Source organism: Chaetura pelagica, unplaced genomic scaffold, assembly GCF_000747805.2.
Source record: "Chaetura pelagica isolate M959 unplaced genomic scaffold, ChaPel_1.0 scaffold17, whole genome shotgun sequence".
In the NCBI taxonomy this organism is placed as follows: domain Eukaryota; kingdom Metazoa; phylum Chordata; class Aves; order Apodiformes; family Apodidae; genus Chaetura; species Chaetura pelagica.
Genome location: NW_009970726.1, coordinates 11,820,093 through 11,841,563, shown reverse-complemented (window position 1 = coordinate 11,841,563; position 21,471 = coordinate 11,820,093). Strand labels below are relative to the sequence as shown.

The window sequence follows — 21,471 nt, the reverse complement described above, 5'->3', positions numbered from 1 at the left end:
AGCTCTGTTGATTGCAGGTGATTATTAATCACAGTGTTTTCTGATGCCCATTTGCAGATGGTTTTGTCTCCGAGTCTCTTGGATTGTTTGACAGATGAAGTTTATCTAATCCTGCAAAAATTACACGATACGGAAAAACTGAGATACTTCCATGTTTCACGTATACAGCTCTTCAAAAGAATACATACAAACAGATTGCTACTTTACATTTGCTGAAGAGCAGAATTTACATGCTAGCTCAGGTAAGAATTGTGGGAAAGTCACTCAGTTGTGTTTTAAGTCAGAAAAGTTCACGATGATGGGCTTCTACTTTTACAAAGAAGGGAAGCAGGGGAAGCCTAATTTTGCACTGCCTTAAAACACAGACTTAGATGTTAAGAACTGAGAAAGGCTTGCAATCCTTTACTCTGTCAACCTACAAAGATAAAAATAATTACCTAAAACACTTGTTTTAAACTGCAGCATCTTACTGAAAAGCATTCATTGCTGATCTTAAGATCATTGGTGATGACCACATCCCCTCCTTAAGCTGTTTATTCGTGTAATAATATTTTTAGGCCTATGTTATTATTAGTTTATCTCCATTTCCAAGCCATTTTTTCTTACTGCATAGTTCTCTACTATGAGCGCTACTTAAAGTCACCCATCCTGCCCCAGGCCATGAATTACCAAGATAAAGATTTTACACCATTTGCTTTATGAAAGAAACTTTAAAGTTTTACCAGACTTGTTGCTTTAAACTCATGCTGACTGATGTTACTTTCTTTCCTTCAGAACTCTGCAACAGCCATTACATTATACAATGTAATCCCTTTACAGTTGCACCAAAAAAAGACAGGATTATGTGAGTCGACTGAAAGAAATTAATCAAGGTCTTCTCATAAAGTGACCTTAGCTAAAAAGCTGGGGAATAATGTCAAATCCATCATATTTGTGTCATATATCTGTCTCAGTCAACAACGCAACTTCTCTAAGATTTTCAGCATAAAAGCCAATTTACACACCACTGGCTCACTAATCTGTTCCCCTGGAGCTTCAAAACTCCACATAAAAAAATCACAGCATGAACTTGTTTTAAACCTTCACTATCAGTCATTTTGTTTTTCTCTGTTTGGTAGATCTGATTTTAACTTCATTGTCACCTGCAGAGGTGCACTCTAGGAAGTGCTTGGATTTTGTTTACCAGGGTGACAACTCTGGACAGCAGTAATGGGTGAAAAATAAGTACCTTTTAGACACTACAAACTAAATCTGAAGTTATAAACACTGAAGTTTCACCATGAGCTCTCAATTTAAGCAAGTACTACTCTAGGGTTCTAAAGCGGTAGGAGCTTCATTCATTAGTAAAGATAAGATATAGTAACAACAAAATTGCTGAATCTATAAATTTTATCCTTTTAGGATCACACATTTCAAGCCTTCCTGCTGTAGCCAGGAAACATGAATGCTCAATTTGAAAAAAAAGTGATAATTACCAAGTAAAGGTTTTACTCAGCCAATTACTAAGATTCTTTATATTCTGTACAGAGGTTTCTGAACATGTAGTATCCAGAAGAAGCATCACAACAAAGCAGCTAAGACTTTCACTATACTGTTTTTAGGGAATTAATACACTGGTTTAAAACAAAAAAAGGAAAAAGGCAACTGCTCAGCAGCAGTGAGAATGTTTCTGCACTCTCTGAAGGCTGAAAATACACCTACAGATCAATACCTACATGGACACATCTTTTAAGATCAACATTGTGCCTTGGCTCTCCTCACAAAGCCATGCATTCTTACCTTAAGAGAAACTTCCACCAAAAAGAAAGTTTTGTGTGAGTCATAATAGAACTTTTAACAGTAGCACAGCAACGTATCAATGCTGGATAAAGGAAAAATTCAACTACAAACCACATTTTCAGTGCTCTATTACCTAATGCCTTCAGGAGCTCTTCTCGCACAGCAGACGTGAACTTTCTAACCAGACATAATGTTGTCACGATAGCAAAGAGCAAGTTGTAAGATAACACAATATAGAAGTTCCCCAGCCAGTTAAACCTTCCGAAGTCTCCAAGGAGATCAAATCTGGTGATTCCTGTTAAAATAACATTAAAGATTTACATCCAAATCTTGATTACATTTTCTAAGAAAACTTAGAATCTCATCCTATTACTTTACATATATGGAAGCAAAATTCTTTCAGTCAACACACTATAAGACACATGGCTAAACACATAAGACAATGTTCTTAAGGTAATTTACCCCTTCACTGACCACTATAAAATTGTATGACACACTTATCAATGAAAATGCTGTAAGTTTCCAAGTAAAATGCTTAAGTAATATGAGCTGAAGGAAATTGTCTATTCTAGGTAAGAATTCTGCTTTTATAATTTCAGTAAATATAACTACAAAAACTGCTTGAAATCTCAGTTACTACAAAATCCTTATCTACCCCAGAAAAGGATCACAGAGTCATAAAATGACTAAGGTTGGAAGAAACCTTAAAGATCATCAGGTTCCAAACTCCCTGCTATGAGCAGGGACACCCTCCATCTCCCAAACAGATCAGGTTGCACAAGGATGAAATGCACCATGAGCTATATTAAAAAATACAGCTAGCAAAAAGTCTTTCCACCCGAGCCACAACACTTACAGCAAATACTAAGCCCTTTATAAGTGTTTTTTCTGAGCCACTGAAGACATCTTTCCAACTGCAGTTTTTCTCCTGGATCTTCCCACCACTATGGCCACAGAGCAATTGCACAGAAGGAAAGGAGTGTGGCTGAAACACAATCCTGACAGGTCTTCTTCACAGTGGACCTTGTAACACTAAAACATGGGCTTTGTGCTGATCAAAGGCTAGTCAATCACTAAGTGAGAAAAATCTTCCCAAAATGTGTCCACAAGCTATAGGGTCCATCTCATATGGAAGAAGAGGAACAGTTGCTAAGTTGTTGCTTTGCCAGGTCTAAATCTAGAACTGCACTGAATAAAGGGCAGAATATTGAGATGACACCCAAATAACAGTTGTATAGAATTGATCAACTACTATATTCCTTAAAACACCTTTGACACAAACAATGTCAGAGCAATGTGGACTCTCACAGTCAAGGCCAAAGACTGGGAAAGAAGGAAGCTGACAGAATCACAGAAATTACCTTGGTTGGAAAAGACCTTCAAGATCATCAAGTCCAACCATTAACCTAATGGTTAATTATTATTAATGTCTATAAATATCTTAGGGGTGGGTATCAAGAGGAAGGGGCCAGTCTCTTTTTAGTGGTGCCCAGTAATAGGACAAACAATGGATGTAAGCTAGAACATAGGAAACTCCTTTCAAGGGTAAACCTGGTACTTACAATTCTCATTGTATCTTAATACCCAAGACTTAGCAGTTAGCTATCACAGTGGTAAAAGGTACCCACGTTTCGTGTACTTAGCATTAGTCAAATAAAAAACAGTGGAATCAAATTTAGTATCTAAGAAAAACATGCCAAAATGAAGAAAATCAAAAGGATAATTTTCAAAGGATAAGCAACTAAGAATAAAAGTGACTGAAACTGATAAAAATAGCAAGAGAGGCAGGGAGAAATATCAAAAAAGCACAGAAGGTCTAAGCACAAGAAGAAGAAACTGACAGACTGAACCAACCAGTAAACAGATGAAGGATAATAAACACAGAGTTGCTTTCACACTAGAAGCCAAACAGTGTCTTTAGGAATATTTTTAAAGAGTGTGTTTCAGTCAGACTGCAGAGTTACAAGAAAACTGAGAAAGTCGAGTTTGAACGTATCAGCTTTCAGACCTTTAAAAGAAAAGAAAAACAAAAGGTAGAGAGCACTGGGCAAAGAATTCTCTGGAAAAGTAAAAATACTTCTAGACACAAAGGGGTTCAGAAGAATCACTAGCAATAGTTTGGGCATTACTAGGACCAACAAAAATTAAGCCTGACACTTCTGTCAGAGAAGTGGGAAAAATGCTGTCCACAAGTTACATGCATTTTTCTCTTCAAATAAAAAAGTCACTGCTCATCAGAAAAAAAAAAAATCTCTCACACTATAATTTTTTTAAGTTTGTGGGAGAACAGGGCTAAAAAGCTTTTGCTGCCTTTTTTACACACATATCTACTCAGCCCACAGAATAACATTTCCAAGACAGCAATCTGAAACACTACTCAGTAACTGAACAGAAAGCTGCATTTCTAGTGGATACAAATATATATCCAATAAAGTTGGTCAATTCACCAAATAAAATATTAAAGAATTGTTCAGGTTAAAAAAATACCATGGTTTTAGAGTGTACATCAAAATAATGTTTAATTCACTTTTATTTCACTGTAATAAAGAGAAGAATTTTAGGAATACTTCTGTGTATTGGAAAATCCAATTTTGCTTGCAGTTCCTTGTTTGGATATTCCTAGCTTTTAAAGTGTTCTGTTCCCACTTTGTTTCACAGTGGTTAGAAATATGGTGCTAGTAGGAAACTTTCTTCAAGAATGACTACTGAAAGGTTGAAAAGTACTGGAAAATACGAGTTAACTCATTTTTGTAAAATAACTGATTTTAGTAAAAACATTCCTGGAGTTGTAAAAATGACAGATTAGAGAAATCTACAACCCAGATACTTAGTAAGAATACTACAAACAACTAAATTCTCAGCTTTCAGTTTCTGTAACTTGAAGAGGGTCAGTGCCTGTATTAGATAACTTTTGCTTTTTTGCGTTTCCCATAATTATCAAGTCTAGTCTCTTCTGGCTAGATTAAAAACTCTCCTTTTTAATAAAGTGAAAAGACTATGAATCTGCTTAACATATTTACTTCTTTTCATCTATTCAGTGCCACAGGGCAGTAGCATGTAGTGCAACACATGTTGATATTTTTGCAAAGCACCACATGACTCACTGTACTCTAACACACTCTATTAATCCTGTTTGGACAGCTGTGACTGTGCATTTGTTAGCTGTGTGTTAATTGTTCCATCTTTTTTCTTCTTTTATTTATCTCTATGGCAAACTATCCAGGAATTTCATTTGATGGTCTTTAAGTGAGTTTTACCATTCATCTGTTTCCTATGAGACAACAATGCACCCAGCATGTATACTTATTCTACACAAGCCATTTATTATCAACTGTTAATCTCACAGATCATTAACAATTATTTTTATTTTTAAAAAAAACAAATTATGAATGCAGTAACTTAGGGAACACAATACTCGTGTTAAAATTTTATTCTAAAACACTAATTTTTTCAACATAACATCTTGCTCTAAGTGCTAGAACTCTTTTACTTCTTATGTACTGTACTGCCTTTTTCTTAAAGCTGCACTTCTTTAAATACTTTGATTATTCTTTTAAATTTCTGGGAAGTTTTACAACAGATTTTTAAAGCATGGGCTCTAGAATGTGCATTTTAAGATTAAACCCTCCCAAAAAGCATTACAGTTTTTTTGTTTGTTACAGAAATGATCTGGTAAATCTAATAAAAGTAATCACCTGTAGATATACACAGCATGAAAATACACAGTATGGTTTACCAGACTATATTAACTACTCTTAATTTGACAGTACTCTGGTTGAAAAGAAAATCGGCTGCAGAACTATTGGGTGTACATTATTGGTCTGTGGACCAGAGCTTAAACTCCAAAGCTTGTACTTAAGACTCATACAGCCCGAGGTGAAGATTTTTGTTTTGTTCTGTTTAATGTTCCCAATGAAATTCACATTAGCTGCAAGTATTCTGCACTACTTAAACATGTAATAGCCTTGTAATCCAACTTCCAAGAATTCAAACTGGAGATTACCTAATTAAACAAAGTGAAGGTACAAAACATCTTGTCTTTCAAACTGGTTAAAATAGTTTTTCCACTTCAAATGCTACTGTCAGCTCTTCATTAAAAAAAACAGTAAATAAACAGAACTTCTGCAGTTCTATTATGCTGGATTGAAAATTTTTATGTTTGAAAACTGAAGTAACAAAGAATGCAAGCAGACTATTTTAGGGTAAATTAAAGTAGCCTGTTATCATTGCTGATAAAAAAACTAACCAGATTAGGAGTCATTAAGTGCTTATAAAAAGCCATTTCTACTGTGCTATCTCAATTTTTTTACCTGAAATCCACAAATGTATTTTTCCAACTATTCTATACTGCCCTGAACAAGCAGACTGCACATCTACTCCTTTCACCACCTCCTGATTTAAAAATTTTCAAGTCTGACCTACCTTTTTAAAAGAATATATGACCTAAAATATGACTTAGCATTGTTTTTTTTAGAATGCATGTTCTGCAGTTCATATAGGTGAAATGGATATTCAACACCTCATGTTTATGTCAAAAAGGTCTACCATACGTGCTCTTCTACTGAAAATGGTTAATTACATAACACCATAAGAGGTACAGCTACAGGCTGTTTTTTTGTGTTTTTTTTTTAACTCGATTAAACTTCTTTTATTGCAGTGATTTATACTCTCATTTCACTTACCCAGTGTCCTTGACATCACTGGCAAAGCAGAGCTCAGCACCAAAATTGAGACACAGTTTCCAATGATCTGTTTGAAAATGACAAACAGCATTTAAGTGGTATGTTGAAGAAAAAAAAGCAAATAAATAAAACCACAAAAAAACCACAAAACAAACAACAACAAAAAAAAACCACACACAAAAAATAAGTGGTCAAGATAAAAAAGAATTCCTGAAAGTCACATTCTTCAAATCATTATTCTAAATCTAAAGCAATTTACAATAACATATTGTTAGTCTTGCTTGCTTTTGTCACACTTTTGCATATGCAAGATGAACCAAGAGAAGAGAAAAAAAAATCAAATATGTAATAATTTGCTTTTAATCATAGTGTTATGTATGCTTAGATTCAAACATAATTCAAAACTACCATGTTGCAAAGCCTCAACTGTTTACTACATTCCTGCAAACTTTTTATAAAAGAACCATTCCATGGGCTTAGAATAGATGACTGATACAGCAGCTTAAGCTTTGAGTGTAACTGCTTGCAGGATTAGCATTATTTAAAAAATTACAACAAAGAGCTTCCTTTCAACTGAAAGCCTGTTGACTACTTTAACTAGTACGAAAAGTTCACAGCTGTTAAGATTTTACTCTAGTTTTTTGTGATGCCTTTATAAAGTGTAAATGAAACTTTCTCTCACAAGGGATCACTTTCTTCAGCTCTAATTCTCTTAGAGTTGAAAAGAAATAACAGAAAACTTAAAAGTTGGTAGATATTTGTGCATTCGCTATTTATTTCTAGGCTGTTCCTCGTGTATTGTAAACAAACAACTGAAAACCTTAAGAACATTCCAACTCACTACTACCCATCATCTACTATAACCATGCTATGTTTTTACCTACTTTCTCACTTCCAACAATTTGTGGTAAAAATGTCTTTATCATCCCTTACTTTAAAAAAATATAATATATATACAAACAATTAACAAATTATTAAATTCAACATCTGTTCCTTGGTTACAGATCACTTCCCCTTGTCAGCTGTGGGAATATTTTGCCCAAAACCTAAGTATGTTCCTCTGCATTAGGTAACAGCATTTGTTATTCTGAAGCCAGTGCTAAAATGCAGAAAGTCAAATTAGCCTCAGACTGTAAATGTCGCTGAATAGACCTCCTCAGTCTTAATTTAATTATTCAAATTTGAATTACTTTGCCTGCATTACTTCTAGCAACCAAGTTATTCAGATTTCAAACAAGCTCCCTGAAGTACAGTTAGCACAATCAAAGTTACTCATTAGCAATACGTTTCCTTTGAAAAAAGTTCTTTCACTAGCTTTTCTATAGCTAGTTAACAAGCTCTGCTATTCCCAGCTTTTTCCAAGTGAATGGATGCCATCCAAACTAAACAGAGCACATCCTTTTTCCCACTCATTCAGCATTTTGAAAATCTTCCAGTTTGTGTTTACGCAGCTTACAAACAAATAATGATCACTGCAAATGAGCCATTCAGGGCAATTACTAACTAAAAGAGTCAGTTTGTCTTGGATGGCAAGGGAGAGGAGGGGGCCATCACCACCACCATCACAGACTTTACCTTACCTTTGTCATAGTCGTGTCATCCTTTCTGGGAGTGAAATTTTCAAAAAAACGAAGACTGTAGAAGCCGACAACAGAGGATACCATAAGATAGCTGTGAGAATCAAGGAAAAAAGAATCTCCAAGGAATGCAAGTTTCACTCAAGTTCTCAGCAGTCCCCTGAAAGTCTTAAGAACCAAAGAAAAAAAAACCAACAAAAACACTTCAAGTGCTTGAGAAGGACTGACCTATCTCTTTCTTCTTCTCAGGCAAGTGTCTTAGTAAATTACCAGTGTCCCAGAAAAATAGACAGAATACTTGTTAACAGACAGAATTCTTAAAAGAAAGGATACAAAATCAAAATTATTTCAAGTGCTGCTCCCACAAAACCAAAGGTGGATAAGGAGGCATTTCCTATTCCAGGCCCCTACAAGGAGAAAAAGACTTTGCATAACTTAATACAATACATGCAACCGTTCATAAAATTAACTTCTACCAGGACCAAAACTCCTAAGATCTCACATGAAATACTGCCTTTCTTCAATTCAGTAATGAAGGGGCATTCTGCAAGTCTCCCAACCTGGGCAAGTGCATCAGCCAGCTTTCCAACTTGAGTGAAATATATTAGTAAGACAGAAGGTTAAATGGCGCATAATTTATGCACATCATGCTGCATTGTATACATACTCCATTACTCTGGGAACTAAAACAAGAGGTCTCAAAAGACAACACTCCCAGATGTTCACAGGCAGAGCAGCCAGCACCACTGAACAACTTTTACAGCTCTGCAAGCTCAAGGAAAACAACACCAAGTTAATAAAAACCCTCCTCATGATTAAAGGTACTTCTACTCAATCTGCTCTTCTTGAAATATTTTTTATCATAAAGGAAAAAAAAAAGTCATTTTTTGCAAGAGAAATACAAACACAAGACAGGTTTTCACACTGTTTTTTAGTAAAGTTTCTTAAACAGAACATTTCTAGACCATATAGAAGTAGAAGACACCAGTAAAACGCAAACTCCAGTTACTGAATCACTGCATCTTCATAAGGATTCTGGACTAGTTTTATGAAGAACTCGCTATAACGTGACATGTAATAAATGTCTGTGTGTGCCCAAGACCAAAGCAGAGAAGGCTGAGACTTACTCATTCCAATGTTATTAAAGCAGAAGTTCTCACATGCACTTTGTAAGGGCTCCAAAGCTTTACTAAAGTTATAGAAACTGTAAGAGAACTTTACTTTACCCCTGATCCCTTTGGCATTGCAGTCTCATCAACCAACAGGTAAAGAATGTTGAGGGCAACTAGGAAGACTGAGATGGACTATAAAGAAGAGGAAACAGTCTTGTTATTTTATATATTCCAAATTTTTAAAAAGGAAACATTTATCCTCATCAGCTTCCATAAAGTTCTTTTTAAATGGTCATGAAAAGAATGTCAAGTATGTTGCTTTAAGACACATCACTCAAAAATTTTAAAACTATTCCCCCTAAGTGACCAAAGAATTCTTCATACTTTTTTGTTGGGGAAAAAGAAAAAAGAGCACAAATTCTTACCGTCTCAGTCAGTAACAAGATCATAACAGCTGGATAGACTAAGTTCCTTTCCCAAGCAGAAGCTTTTTTCCGCCGTTCTGTCCAGAAGAGTAAAACAGAAGCTTAATACTGTACATCACCTTAGAATCAAACAAGTTAAAATCATTCAGGTATCTAAAAGCTCCTGTTATAACTACAGGTAACAAAAGTAACCTTACCTTGAACCAACACCAACCAGTTCATAGAAAATACCCACCCTGAAGCACTGTACAAAGCAATGCCAAAAACATGAAGCCTCTTTAGAGAAAGGCTGAGGAGACATACAGAGGCCGATCTTTCTTCCTTGAGTACAGGCATGTTTTACCATAACATTTTTTTCCCCCTGACATACAGTTTTGCAAAGTTTAAAATACACTGAATTAAAAAATATGGTGTTTATATGTATATTTTGGTATGACCTAAAGAACAGAAGGGAATTTCAAAAATTTAAACGGCGTTTTCCTCTTACAACATAAGGCAAGAAAGACAAGACTTAACTCTCTGGACATCCTTAGCACATGTAAAAAGATAACTCAGCAACTTCTTAACTACAGTCTTAGTTTTGCACCTAACACACTGATAAATGCAAAATCCTGCAAGCCTTTGAATAAGTATGGAGATCTCTGCTGAGTGGTTGCCATTATTACCAGATGTATCACTTTTCAGTTTCAAAAGACAAAAACCTGCTAAGAAGTATTTTACTGTTCTGAAACACAATTTTACTGTTATAGAAATATTTTTTTTAAATAATGTCTTAAGATAATCCCAAATAATCATAAGCTTATTATTACATATAAAAAGACCATCCTATTGTGCTCCATCCAGGGAAGTAAAGAGTGTTAAAATGTCACTAAAATTATGTTAAAAACTAGATCACAATCACACTTCCTATTTAAATTTGTTTGTTAGAGGGGCACAGTGATTCCATGTGGTATATTTGTAGAAACTATGACTATTTTTAAGGACTGCAAATGCACAAATTTGCTTAAGAACAAACTGGAATGAATCAAGTGACTTCTACAAGCTAAACACAGGATCTTAAGATCACTTAATAAACTACAATCTAATGAAACAACAAAAAAAAGTTTATTACCTAGGTTCGTTTTCTTGCTTTTCACTTTTTCAAGCTCCCGTTCCAACTCTACTGCCTGGTATTCCACTGTGGAAGTTACACCTTTTAAAACAGAAGACAGTTATTTTATTTCAGATGAGACTAACTTTAGTACTGTAAGACACACTGTAACAATTCAGATTCAGGAAACACCATAATTAACACTTGTATCTTTATACTGCAAGTGTTTCTTTGAGACTCTCCAACTACATTTTAAAAAAAAAAAAACACGCTCAGTCAAGAACCCTCTAAATTTAGTCAAGCCAGAGGAGTTCAATACATCAGAGGTTTTACAGCGTGACTTTCTGTGATCCCAGTTTCTGTTGACCAGCTACTGCTGAACTGTCAGACAGGTCCAAAAAATGTTACGGTGGGGCAGCCTGACACAGAGTGGCTCAAATGCCTCAGTCTTCTATCTCTATATAACACATATCAAGATGGAAAGAATCTCTGGATCCCCTTCAAGGGCTTTACTATATAGCAAATTAAAGACAAAGTGGACCTTAGCCTCCAAACGAAGCAAGCTGGCAGCTCGACCTCCAGTTTCAGCTTGTACCCTTTCCTCCCTTTCCCCACTTGTTTTTCCTAAGCAAACTCAGTTTCCATACTGCCAACTTGCTTCTTGACACTTCTGCTCACATCAGATTGTCTGATGTGGTCAGTCTCTCTGTACCTGAGAGCTCCCTCTGACAACAATGACCTTCCTCACAACCACCCATGAGACTATGTCCTTTCACTTTCCTTTTTACAGTTTTCAGCACATGCACGTCACTGTTGTATAGCTCCTCGAACCAGTGGAAAACTTAAAACCATAATATTCATTCTTCTGTCACTAATTTTCTACCTACAAGTTGTTCAGTACTCTTCCTCCTTTCTCTACATGGGCTCTAGGGAACCCAACCCATTTTCCCTCTCCATTCTTTTATATATTCAACTTTCCATTCTCTTCTGACTACCTCCGTTTTCCAGTGCAAACACACTGGTTTCTCTTTATTCCAGTTCCTCTACAGACACAGCACAGTGTTCAATCAACATAAAGCTCTGAAGTGCTGACTACAGGTAATTCGGTTCTGATCTCATTATTTCTACTTTAAATTTTACTATCTGCAATCTTAAACTGGAAATACTCTTTCCAGGATAAATTAGAAACACTCTCCACTCTCATCTTTGCCCCACTTGCATCCCTTTTATTTCTGAATGATCTCACCTGAAAATAAATTAAGAGGGTTCACATTTTCCATGTTCACTCCAGGCCAATCTCACTCTGTAAAAACAATCTGGGGCAGTGACAGTTCAAGGTCTTAATAAACCCTAAGTCCTCTCTGTTCTCTCCTTTCTTAATTTACACTGAAACCAATCACCTGTTGGCCATTGCCCACCCTTGGCCTCTACTTTGATTGTGGGCTAACCTGTAGCAGTACCATGCTCCAGATACCTTTTTTCTTTAAACACTCCCTAATAAATTTGTAGGAGATTAACAGTCTTGTTCAAGCTTTTATCTCCTATCTTGATCATTTGCCTACAAAAACTAAATAGCACTTAGGTTGCTGGCACACCAGCTCTACTTTAGAGTTCAGTCTTGGCATTTCCTTGTTTTCTGCTGTCTGTTCATCCATCCAGCAATCTCAGTACAACAAGGTAAATTCCTCATCCCATCTAGCCCACACATTCTCCATATTCCAGCACAGTGGGATACTGAAAACCAAGATGTACAAGACATTTCCTTGGACTTCTAATTGGACTTCTAAAAAACTTTTACTCTTTATTTCTGAGAATTAATATAAATTTGTTCAATACAGTCAAATTACCAACAAGGTATCCAACTGTTTAAAAAATGAATTTAAAAATGCTTAATTACCTGCTCCTTTCACACATGTTTGCACATAACATAGAACCCCTGTGCTGTGCCTATACATTTATCTTTTACATCAGTGATAATGTGTATGTGGTAATATTTGCAGAGTCTTGAAATGTATGAATATCTCAAATCCCAGGACACATCAGTAAGACCTACAAATGTTGTTTTGTAACAGCTTTATTCGCTTGAAGTTCCTGCAAAATGAATGTCAGTTTAACTTCTCAAAGTTTAAATAAGCAACCATAATATGGGGGGGGGGTTTTGTTAGAAAAAGGCATTTCTTTAAAAAAATACACAAGTATAATAATTATGAAAACAAGCTTCTGTGCTGACACATTCCCTCTGAAAAAAAGCCTAAAGCTTACCATTTTATGGAATGACTAATCACTATAGTTTAAAAAAATGACAGCTATAGAGATTTGTAGAAAAAGTCCTTTAATGGCTTTTAATGGCAGGAGTTCAAAAAGTAAGAAAACTGCAGTTAGTATCTGAAATCTTCTTCTCCATAATTGTTTTAGAGATCTTTGAGGAAAAGTTTTATTCAAGATATATGTTGTCTCTCCCCCTCAAAACAAAAATCCAGAGCTCAAAACACTGATATTCATGGGACTCTTTCCAACAAAGCGTGATCTCATTAGGTCCCTATGAGAGACTTCAGGAAAAATTCTAAATCACATTTAAGTGCTGCTGTAGTTCCTCCTTAAAAGTATTAGCAAACAGGTTGCTATACAAAAGGATCTTTTACGAGAGGGGAAGGCAAAGTTTCAGATCAGTCAAAAGAATATTTGAAAAGGATGCAGCTAAATTCTTAAAAGCTCCATAACATTAGCTTTATTTCAAACACGCACAAAGTTCAATGTCAGCGCTGTCTAGCCAATAAATCAAATTGGTAGACAAGACTTGTTTGGACTAGCAATGAAAAGTTAGAAGGGATTCTCCATGAAAGCCACAAAGCAGCTCATTTAAGGTCAATTTAACGGTATTATTCTGTTTTTCTTCCAGCCCCGACATAAGATTTCAGTACCTCAAAGGAAATTGTAAGAGTATCTATTTGCATTCCCCCTAGGTGATTGGCAGTTCAACACCAATTAGTTCAAAATTACACTGTTACTAGCGTGCAATAAAAACAACACCTTTCATCTTTCTTACATAGGTAAGGATACCTTCAGAGCCAATAACTTTGATCAAGTAAGCATTTTTGATCCTACCCCACCCGTCTCTTTGGATTCAGGAAAACTAATAGCTGAAGGCAACTTTTCTCTTTTAATATAAAAAAGTCCCAGCTTTATTCTTCGACTGTAGGAGTGATGTGGGTACTGAAATATAATACACTGGAAACAAACATTTTCCCAAAGCCCAGTATCTCTTCAATAGATAAAAATACTAGGGTAGATAACACAATCAAACTTTCCCCTCCCTCCTCCTCCAATTTTCAGTTATACACTGCAGGCATTTGAGAAGGAAGAAGATTAGTATCCGCAGAGAAGATATGCAGTTTCACAGATTTGTTTTCAAATATGAAGAGATTTACAGAATACTTCAGCAACTGCATCACCACAACAGTTGTATCTATACGAAACAAGAAGGGCACCAGCTCGCACAGCTAAACTTTTGTTGTTGTCTGAAAATAGAGGCTTTGCCCAATCTGATCAGTGGAAACAGTGATTCATGTTTACACCCTTCCTATGCCTAGGCATTGTCTGAGGAAACATTAATGAGGACAGGGCAGAGCAGTGCTAGGAGTGTCACAGCAATTATTCCACCAAGAAAAAAGAAAAAAATCAGCATTGACAATCACCAAGTATTGCTTAAGCCTGAGCTCTGGTCCTCTTCTGCCTTAATAAAACTTCAACTCATTGGTTATATATATAAATTGTGTATATATTTCAGAACACTTCACTGCTAAACTGCCCAGCAGGGTTACTTAAGCACATATATTTCCACTGCCACAATTGTGGGAGAGTTCCAACTGCCATGGCACAGGAAGTATGTTGCCTAATAATTCTGCCCTGATACAGCAACCAAAATATTTCAGCAATCTATGTGTTAGGTCACAGATTGTGGTCTCTAACATCACACTACTACATTTATGGATGTAATTAGCACCACATCTCCATTTATACACATTTTTTAAAAATACAATAAACATGATAGGCATGAGTCTTCATAGCTGTGGCAAAAATGTTACCTATTTTTCTGGCATGATTTGTATGTATTAGAAAGACTTCTGGCAGAGAAGATGAAGCTTTCTATACTTGCTACATAAACGAGAACCATACTTAACATTTCTTAAATACATAATAATGCACAAAAATCTTGCAGAGTATCTTCTTGCCCTCCACCTACATGCTATACCCAAGTTTAGATTTTTATTCACACTGTAGACCAAATGATGGGTTTTCAAGCATTCCTTCAGATGCTAGAGTCAATACCATTCCCTCAGCAAGTGAAAGAGAAACATTCAGCTCCCTTTCCTGTCAAAGGACATTTAAACCCCTCATCTTTCACTGCTCAAGAGGAGGCTGGTGAGAGCTCTGCAGAGAATGGATGGATTGCAGTACCGTTTTACATTGAATTTGCTGAGAGAGCATCCAGCCTTTTGGCTAGTGGTTAGAGGAGCTACCTGCACACATCTCAACTCAAGACCCAATTAACACATGCCTACAAACACACTACATCCACCTCACAGGTGACATTATTAAATGGCAATATAAATAACTGTTGCACAGACTTCTACACAGAAAAACATCAGACAATCATCACCTAAATAATCACATTCTTCACCTGAATAGTGGAAACCATTCTGCCCTATTTTTAATAGTTACTTGAATAATTATTGGGTCATTTTTCTCTATTGCTTTTCTTATACATAAGTGCAATCACCATGACAACATAAAATAACTCTTAACATATTTTGCAGTTGCTAGCTAGCATCAAACACACAGAGCAATTATAAATGCCCCACCACAGCTTCCAAGACATTGATTGCATGCACCTTTTTGCACATCTGCATGTGTATGTATGTGTTAGTATAAAAACTTAAGCTTCCAAAACAGCAAAAGTGAACATCACATTTAAACTGAAGCCATGACTGGGTTTAGCAACAAAGATGTCACTACTCCTCCACAAATTTCAAATGCTCAAATAAAGGTATCTACCATGATCTACTGTTACCAAAGGTACCTTCCCTGATCACACAACTTGGAAAGAAGACTTACTGATATTTGAAAGAGATTGAGATGTACGACAGACAACTGAAAAGGAAGAGAGAAATGCAAGAAATTAAGAAAATTAGGCTAAAATAAGTTGCAAGACAACAGAACAATGGATTTGGTGTGACATGAATATTCTTTGATTTTCCAGCCTTAAACAAATGTATCAGAAGTGGATGGATGGCTTATCCATGCAGTTAAAAAGAGTTTAGAAGAGAGTTTGTACAACATAATTTTCAGGCTTATGGAACTGTTATTTTCTGTAATTGGTGTCTGTCATGCTGCAATACTCTAACTCTGAGAAGCCGAAGCTTTATACTGCTTTTGAAATACTTCAAAACAGAAACACCTTACCAAGAGCAAGAATGTTTTAGACTTCTTGTATTTAGTATTACATGTGTATAACTATTCTAAAAACCCTACATTATGCAGGAAGTTTATTCTCTTGTTCATAGTTCTTCAGACAAGGCTAAAATACGGTAATTTACCAATCCAAACTATTTTGCAGTAATGGTGGTGGGTCTGGTCAACTACTCAGTTTGCTTCCTCAGTCTCCGAATATTCATATATTAGAGCTGATGAACATGTTAAAATCAAAGCAAACCACACACACAAGTCAATCTTGAAAAACACGGTGAGCAATGAAATGTAAGCCTATAATACTTGTTACATGGTAAGATACTGAAATTTTCTATTTGGAGAAAAGATGCTCTGCAACAGTGAGAGCAATACTGGTGATCAGAACCAGTCCACTCTACACACTGTATCTGAAGCAGTATAAGAATAAGCATACCATTAAGCTTCCTCTGAATTGCTTCTTCCTCTAAAGTGATTATATACATCTGCTCATCTAGGTCTTCAAGGATCTGTATTGGGAAACAGAAACATGACTGAGTATCAGAGTCACTTGTTTTTCTGACTGCAGTAATCTAGTCAGATTTGTTTTGTTTTAGTAACCTATATTTTTAAATATATAGCCTACAACTTTACAATAGTGATACAAGTAAGAATTCCACAAAAGATTATTCCATTCTGATACTGGTCTATTTTTTTACTGTGAGTAAACTTTCTGTTAAGTTTTCACTTTGGGTTAAAGATCTTGTGTTCAGTTTCAATTTAAAGAGACTTAGGGAATAGAGGAAAGGACAGTGTATCTGGCGTGTACTCAAAAAATTCAAACAACTTCTAGAGAAAAAATTAACAATCTATCAACGCTCACACTTAATTTGATTTAAACAAAATTAACTGCAGATTTTGAAAAAGTATATTAAGTAGTCTCTTTTCACACAAGCCATTATTTCAGGCAAACAAAAACTCCTATTGGAAGCTAAACCCAAATCAATGTGTCTCTACCTTACTATCAGGTGCTTTAATTTTAAAGCTTACAGACAGTGAAACACTCCATATTTTCTTTGTAAATTCAGGGTTGGAAGGTCTAATGAAATGGAATGCAAGACTTACATGCATCCAAATTTTAGTAATTTCAAACCAGGAAACATAAGAGCAAAGTCACTAGAGCACTTGCACGTGGTGCAAACTTCTCCCTTCCCTCATACCATTCAGTGCAAGAACAGCAGAATATCTATATATAAGCAGGTCTCAGATGCCAACTACCTACATTTCACTCATCGAAGTGTAGCCCCAGGTACTATTCTTGTCATCCAGCCTTAGTTTGGCCTTGTATCCTTTGCTCCTGAACTCAAAACAAGCCCACACTTTTCAGGTATTTGCAAAAAAAGACTTAGTAGGCAATACTGGCAATAAATATTAATACTAGTAGCAGTTATAGAAATTGGAAAAATCAGAGGAAGGCTATACTAAAAGATGAGTTTTCTGTGGGGAAAAAAACCAAGATGTTATATAAAAAACTTTAAACAAGTACATAAATACTGATTCTAGAAACTGATGAGCTGAAATCAGAAGTATGTAGGAGTGCAAGGATTCTGAAGGCAAGTACCCTAAAGCCATTCTACCTCCTAACAGGTAGCACACGAGGACAGATTTGTATAACACTTACTGTTGGCTTCACCAGCAACTGACCCATGACTGTAAACATTCGTGAAAGTCCCACTGGCGTGCATACTGCAAAGGAAGGAACACAGTGATTTGTAAGTCAAAGACCAATTTTTATTTGGATGTTCAATGATCTATTCTACATACGACTAAGTATGGTTTTGAAGAGAACTGCAAGAGCTTCGAACTACAGTGCAAACTTTAAAACATGTTGCTATCATATGAATTCTGAACAAGACAAGCCTCTTCCAAGAGCACAACAGTGAATTTTTTGTCAGCAAGGAGCAATATATAATCTGATATCTTCAACTTCTCAAGTAATTATTTATTCAAAGCATGTGGCACCAGAGGCTATGTCTACACTAGTAAATTCAGCATTGCCAGGTTACATTCCTGGGCACTAAGACTTGATTGTCTACATCAGTAAATTGCTAACCTACCCCTGGAAGGATTTGCCCTGGGCCAGATAGCACTTTCCCAAACAATTCCCGGGCGCAGTTCTAGAGATCATGCAGTCCAGGAACCATTATCATGAGGCAATACATACACAGCCACCTTCTGCAAACTACAATTACACAGATAGAACAACACTATTTGGCCACAGCACTGGAGAACATGTCAGGCTCACTTCATCTACCAGCTGTAAGGTCAAGAGATCATGAAGCTGCTTTGCCTTGAAAACTTCAACTTCAGTTGATAGTAGGCTCAGCTACCAGATTTTAACCTCTTTTTCGGTGAAAATTGGCCTTTTTGATTGCAGCCTGTGAAGTACCCAGCTATGGCATATGTATGTTTGTTGGCCTCAAACACTGATAACAGACAAGAATTAATAAAAAACAAGTATTTAGGGAGAACAGCCTTCAAATACTGAAGTGTGTAGGAGATGGAAGGAATCTGTAACAGCATAGATGAGGACATATAGTTATAGTTTCCATCATCATAAAACAGTGTTATCAAAACAAAAGGGAAAAGCACGCAAGATTTTAGAGTGAGGTTTACATTGATTTTTCTTAACTAGAGCATTGTCTCTGTATACTGTGTATTACAGGAAAAATATAAGAGTATTCAAAAAGGCTAGCTTAAGCTAGTTTTCCTTTACTACAAAGGAAGCCTGCAGGAAGAGGAGAAACGAGAAAGGAAGGAATGCTCAAAATCATCACTGCAGTAAGCCTTGTTCATACACTCCTTCAGCAGTTAAGCCAACTTAAGATCTAATGAAGCTCTAGCCCAGCATCTACCCCCTTCCCACTGCTGTATGCTGCCCTTTCAGCTACACAGATTAACAGCACGGAGAGTCTTAAATAACTTCAGTGATTTGCTTACAAATAACTCTTCCAAAAATCAGCATTTAATCCCAGTTATTTTGGTGAACTGGTTTACAACAGCCCCAGAACACAAGCCATGCTTCAGACAAACTGCAGGGCAGATGTAGGAAGTTTTAAGCCAACTTCCCTGTCAAAAGATTCAGCAGCAGTTGTCAATCACACACACAGGAGACATTCAGAACATTATTCTTTTTACTTCTCCCTCTCCCTTCATTAAAGTAAATTTAAGAATCACCACATGCAGAGAACCTAAGGAGACTCACCAAGGTCTCTGTGATTAACACTTCAGAGAGAGATCTGCTTAGTTTTAAGAAGTTTCAAACTATTATTGCCCATTCTTTTTCTACAGTGACAGCTCTAAACCCACAAAGCCTTAAGAACAGGTGAAACCATGATGATCTAGACAGGGAGAGGTTCTGTCCCCCTCTCAGCAACTTTCTAGAACTTATCTGGGGAGGGCAGTGAAGGTTGAATTTGAAAAGTGGGATTTGGAGCCTTCCATCAGCCCTCTTATTCCCCTAAACACAGATGGCTAGGACCAGTTAGTATGAGGTTGGGTTTTTTTACTGCATTCAAGGAACATTTACTCAATATAGTACAACCTAAGTGTTCCAGAATCAATTTTTCTACTGACTTCCTACAGATATTTAATTTAAACATTGTACTCTTCTTTGCAGAATTGAGTCCCTAGTTTTCAAATACCTGCTTTAAAAAGTTAAAAACTGAAATTATTTTAGGTGAATCATAGAATAAAATCATAGAATCATAATGGTTGGAAGAGATCTTGAAGATCAAGTCCAACCACAATCTAAATCCCCCTACCATAACCTGATTTACCCATTCAGTGCTTAAATCATGTCACTAACCACTATATATATAGAATCATGAGTGAGTTGGGCAGTTCCTCAAAAGGTGAAAGTGTAGCATTTGCTCATAAACTTCAGAACCCAAACCTAACAAATTCACATCTAAATTTAAACATAAGGAAAAAATTAATTATAACCCCATTTTTCACACTTTTCTCAATCAAAAATAAAAAATAGTTTCTATAATCTTTAAAAAAAACACCCAACTTTTGGAATAATCAGGAAAATACTTACACAGAAGTAACAAGCATCCCATCAATGATATACAGGAATATAAATAGGGGAGGTAGAATTCCCAGAGGTCTGTAAATAAAATATTGAGCATAGCATTAGCTTATTACTTGTAGGCTACCTCTGTTACAAACACAACTAAATCCATTGTATTTTCAAGTATAAACTAAGAATTAGTCAGCTAATAATCCTGCAGACTACTAAGTCTCCAAGTACTTATGCTTGAAAAATATCTTCAGCTTTTATCAGCTAAGTAACTTGTTTTTAACATTTTTCATGTCCACATGAGCATGGAACTTCTCAGCACACTGAAAACTGATTTAAGAGAAAAATTTTACTGGCTAAATTAACACAGCATGTTCACAACCTGCCCAATATTCACACAGCCTTTCCTAGAAATACATTTCATTGAGAACATCTTTTTCCATAGTTAAAATTAAATTAGTGTGACTTTTTTTTAATTCCATACCATACAAAGACTCCATACTGGCAGCATCATTGTCTATGAGTGCTGAGGCCACCCATACAATTCCAAGGATAAGCAGTGCAAGAAGAATAAGCATTACAAGGGTTTCCAAAATTCGTGCTCTGATGCCCTGTGGGCAGAAGAGGGGAGGGGGAGGAAAGAACAAGAACTTTGAATCAGTTATTTTTAAACATAAGAAAAATACAAATAAATAGCAATTCTTTCTTGCTAAATACATACTCACATTTTATCATGTAGACAAAAGCATAACATGTAATGCACATTTAAAAAGCAATGCATAAAAAAAGGAAGTACTTATGGCTTTAGAGTGCCCAGATTGCATTTTTCCCCTTAAAACCACAAAAAAAGATGTTTAAATTGCATATGCCTTACAGTTCTCATTAATCTCATTATTCCATAAAGTATCCTTTATACCATATGATTTTGCTCGAGCATTTTTAAAAGATGGATTACTTTTCTAATACTTTCAGCTAAGAAAGTGGATTAGCAAATTTTTATCTATGACTCCAGTCAAGAGAATGGAAAGCCAATTATGGCAAATGGCCAAATGGCCCAGCAAGCATTAAACCCTGCACAGGTACAATCCAGCAATTTAGTTAAAATCCATTCAACTGCAATTGCTTCTGCACCATTCCTCACAGTCTTCAGAGCCCTCAAGTGCACGGTCGCAGTACTGCCTGCTCAGTCTGCCCACACCACACACAGCTGCAGCCTCAGCCATAACCACCACCCTTGCACATTCCGTGCTGAATGAAGCATGTACCTCTCATTTACA

The 21,471-nt window shown here is 36.1% G+C and overlaps 1 protein-coding gene across 1 annotated transcript in view; it reads right to left on the bottom strand.

Annotated features, from left to right (window-relative positions):
• Window position 1: 1 nt before the first annotated feature.
• Window positions 2-21,471, bottom strand: part of LMBR1 (limb development membrane protein 1) — a 59,723-nt gene continuing 38,253 nt past the window's right edge. The window contains exons 6-17 of the mRNA XM_010007052.1: window positions 20,679-20,805; window positions 20,213-20,281; window positions 17,792-17,856; window positions 16,568-16,640; window positions 10,687-10,767; window positions 9,576-9,652; window positions 9,265-9,342; window positions 8,372-8,445; window positions 8,042-8,132; window positions 6,462-6,528; window positions 1,913-2,074; window positions 2-111 (exon numbers count right to left, since the gene is read on the bottom strand). Of these exons, the coding sequence (XP_010005354.1) occupies window positions 29-111; window positions 1,913-2,074; window positions 6,462-6,528; window positions 8,042-8,132; window positions 8,372-8,445; window positions 9,265-9,342; window positions 9,576-9,652; window positions 10,687-10,767; window positions 16,568-16,640; window positions 17,792-17,856; window positions 20,213-20,281; window positions 20,679-20,805 (1,047 nt within the window). The 3' untranslated portion in view covers window positions 2-28. The remainder of the gene's footprint in view (window positions 112-1,912; window positions 2,075-6,461; window positions 6,529-8,041; window positions 8,133-8,371; window positions 8,446-9,264; window positions 9,343-9,575; window positions 9,653-10,686; window positions 10,768-16,567; window positions 16,641-17,791; window positions 17,857-20,212; window positions 20,282-20,678; window positions 20,806-21,471) is intronic.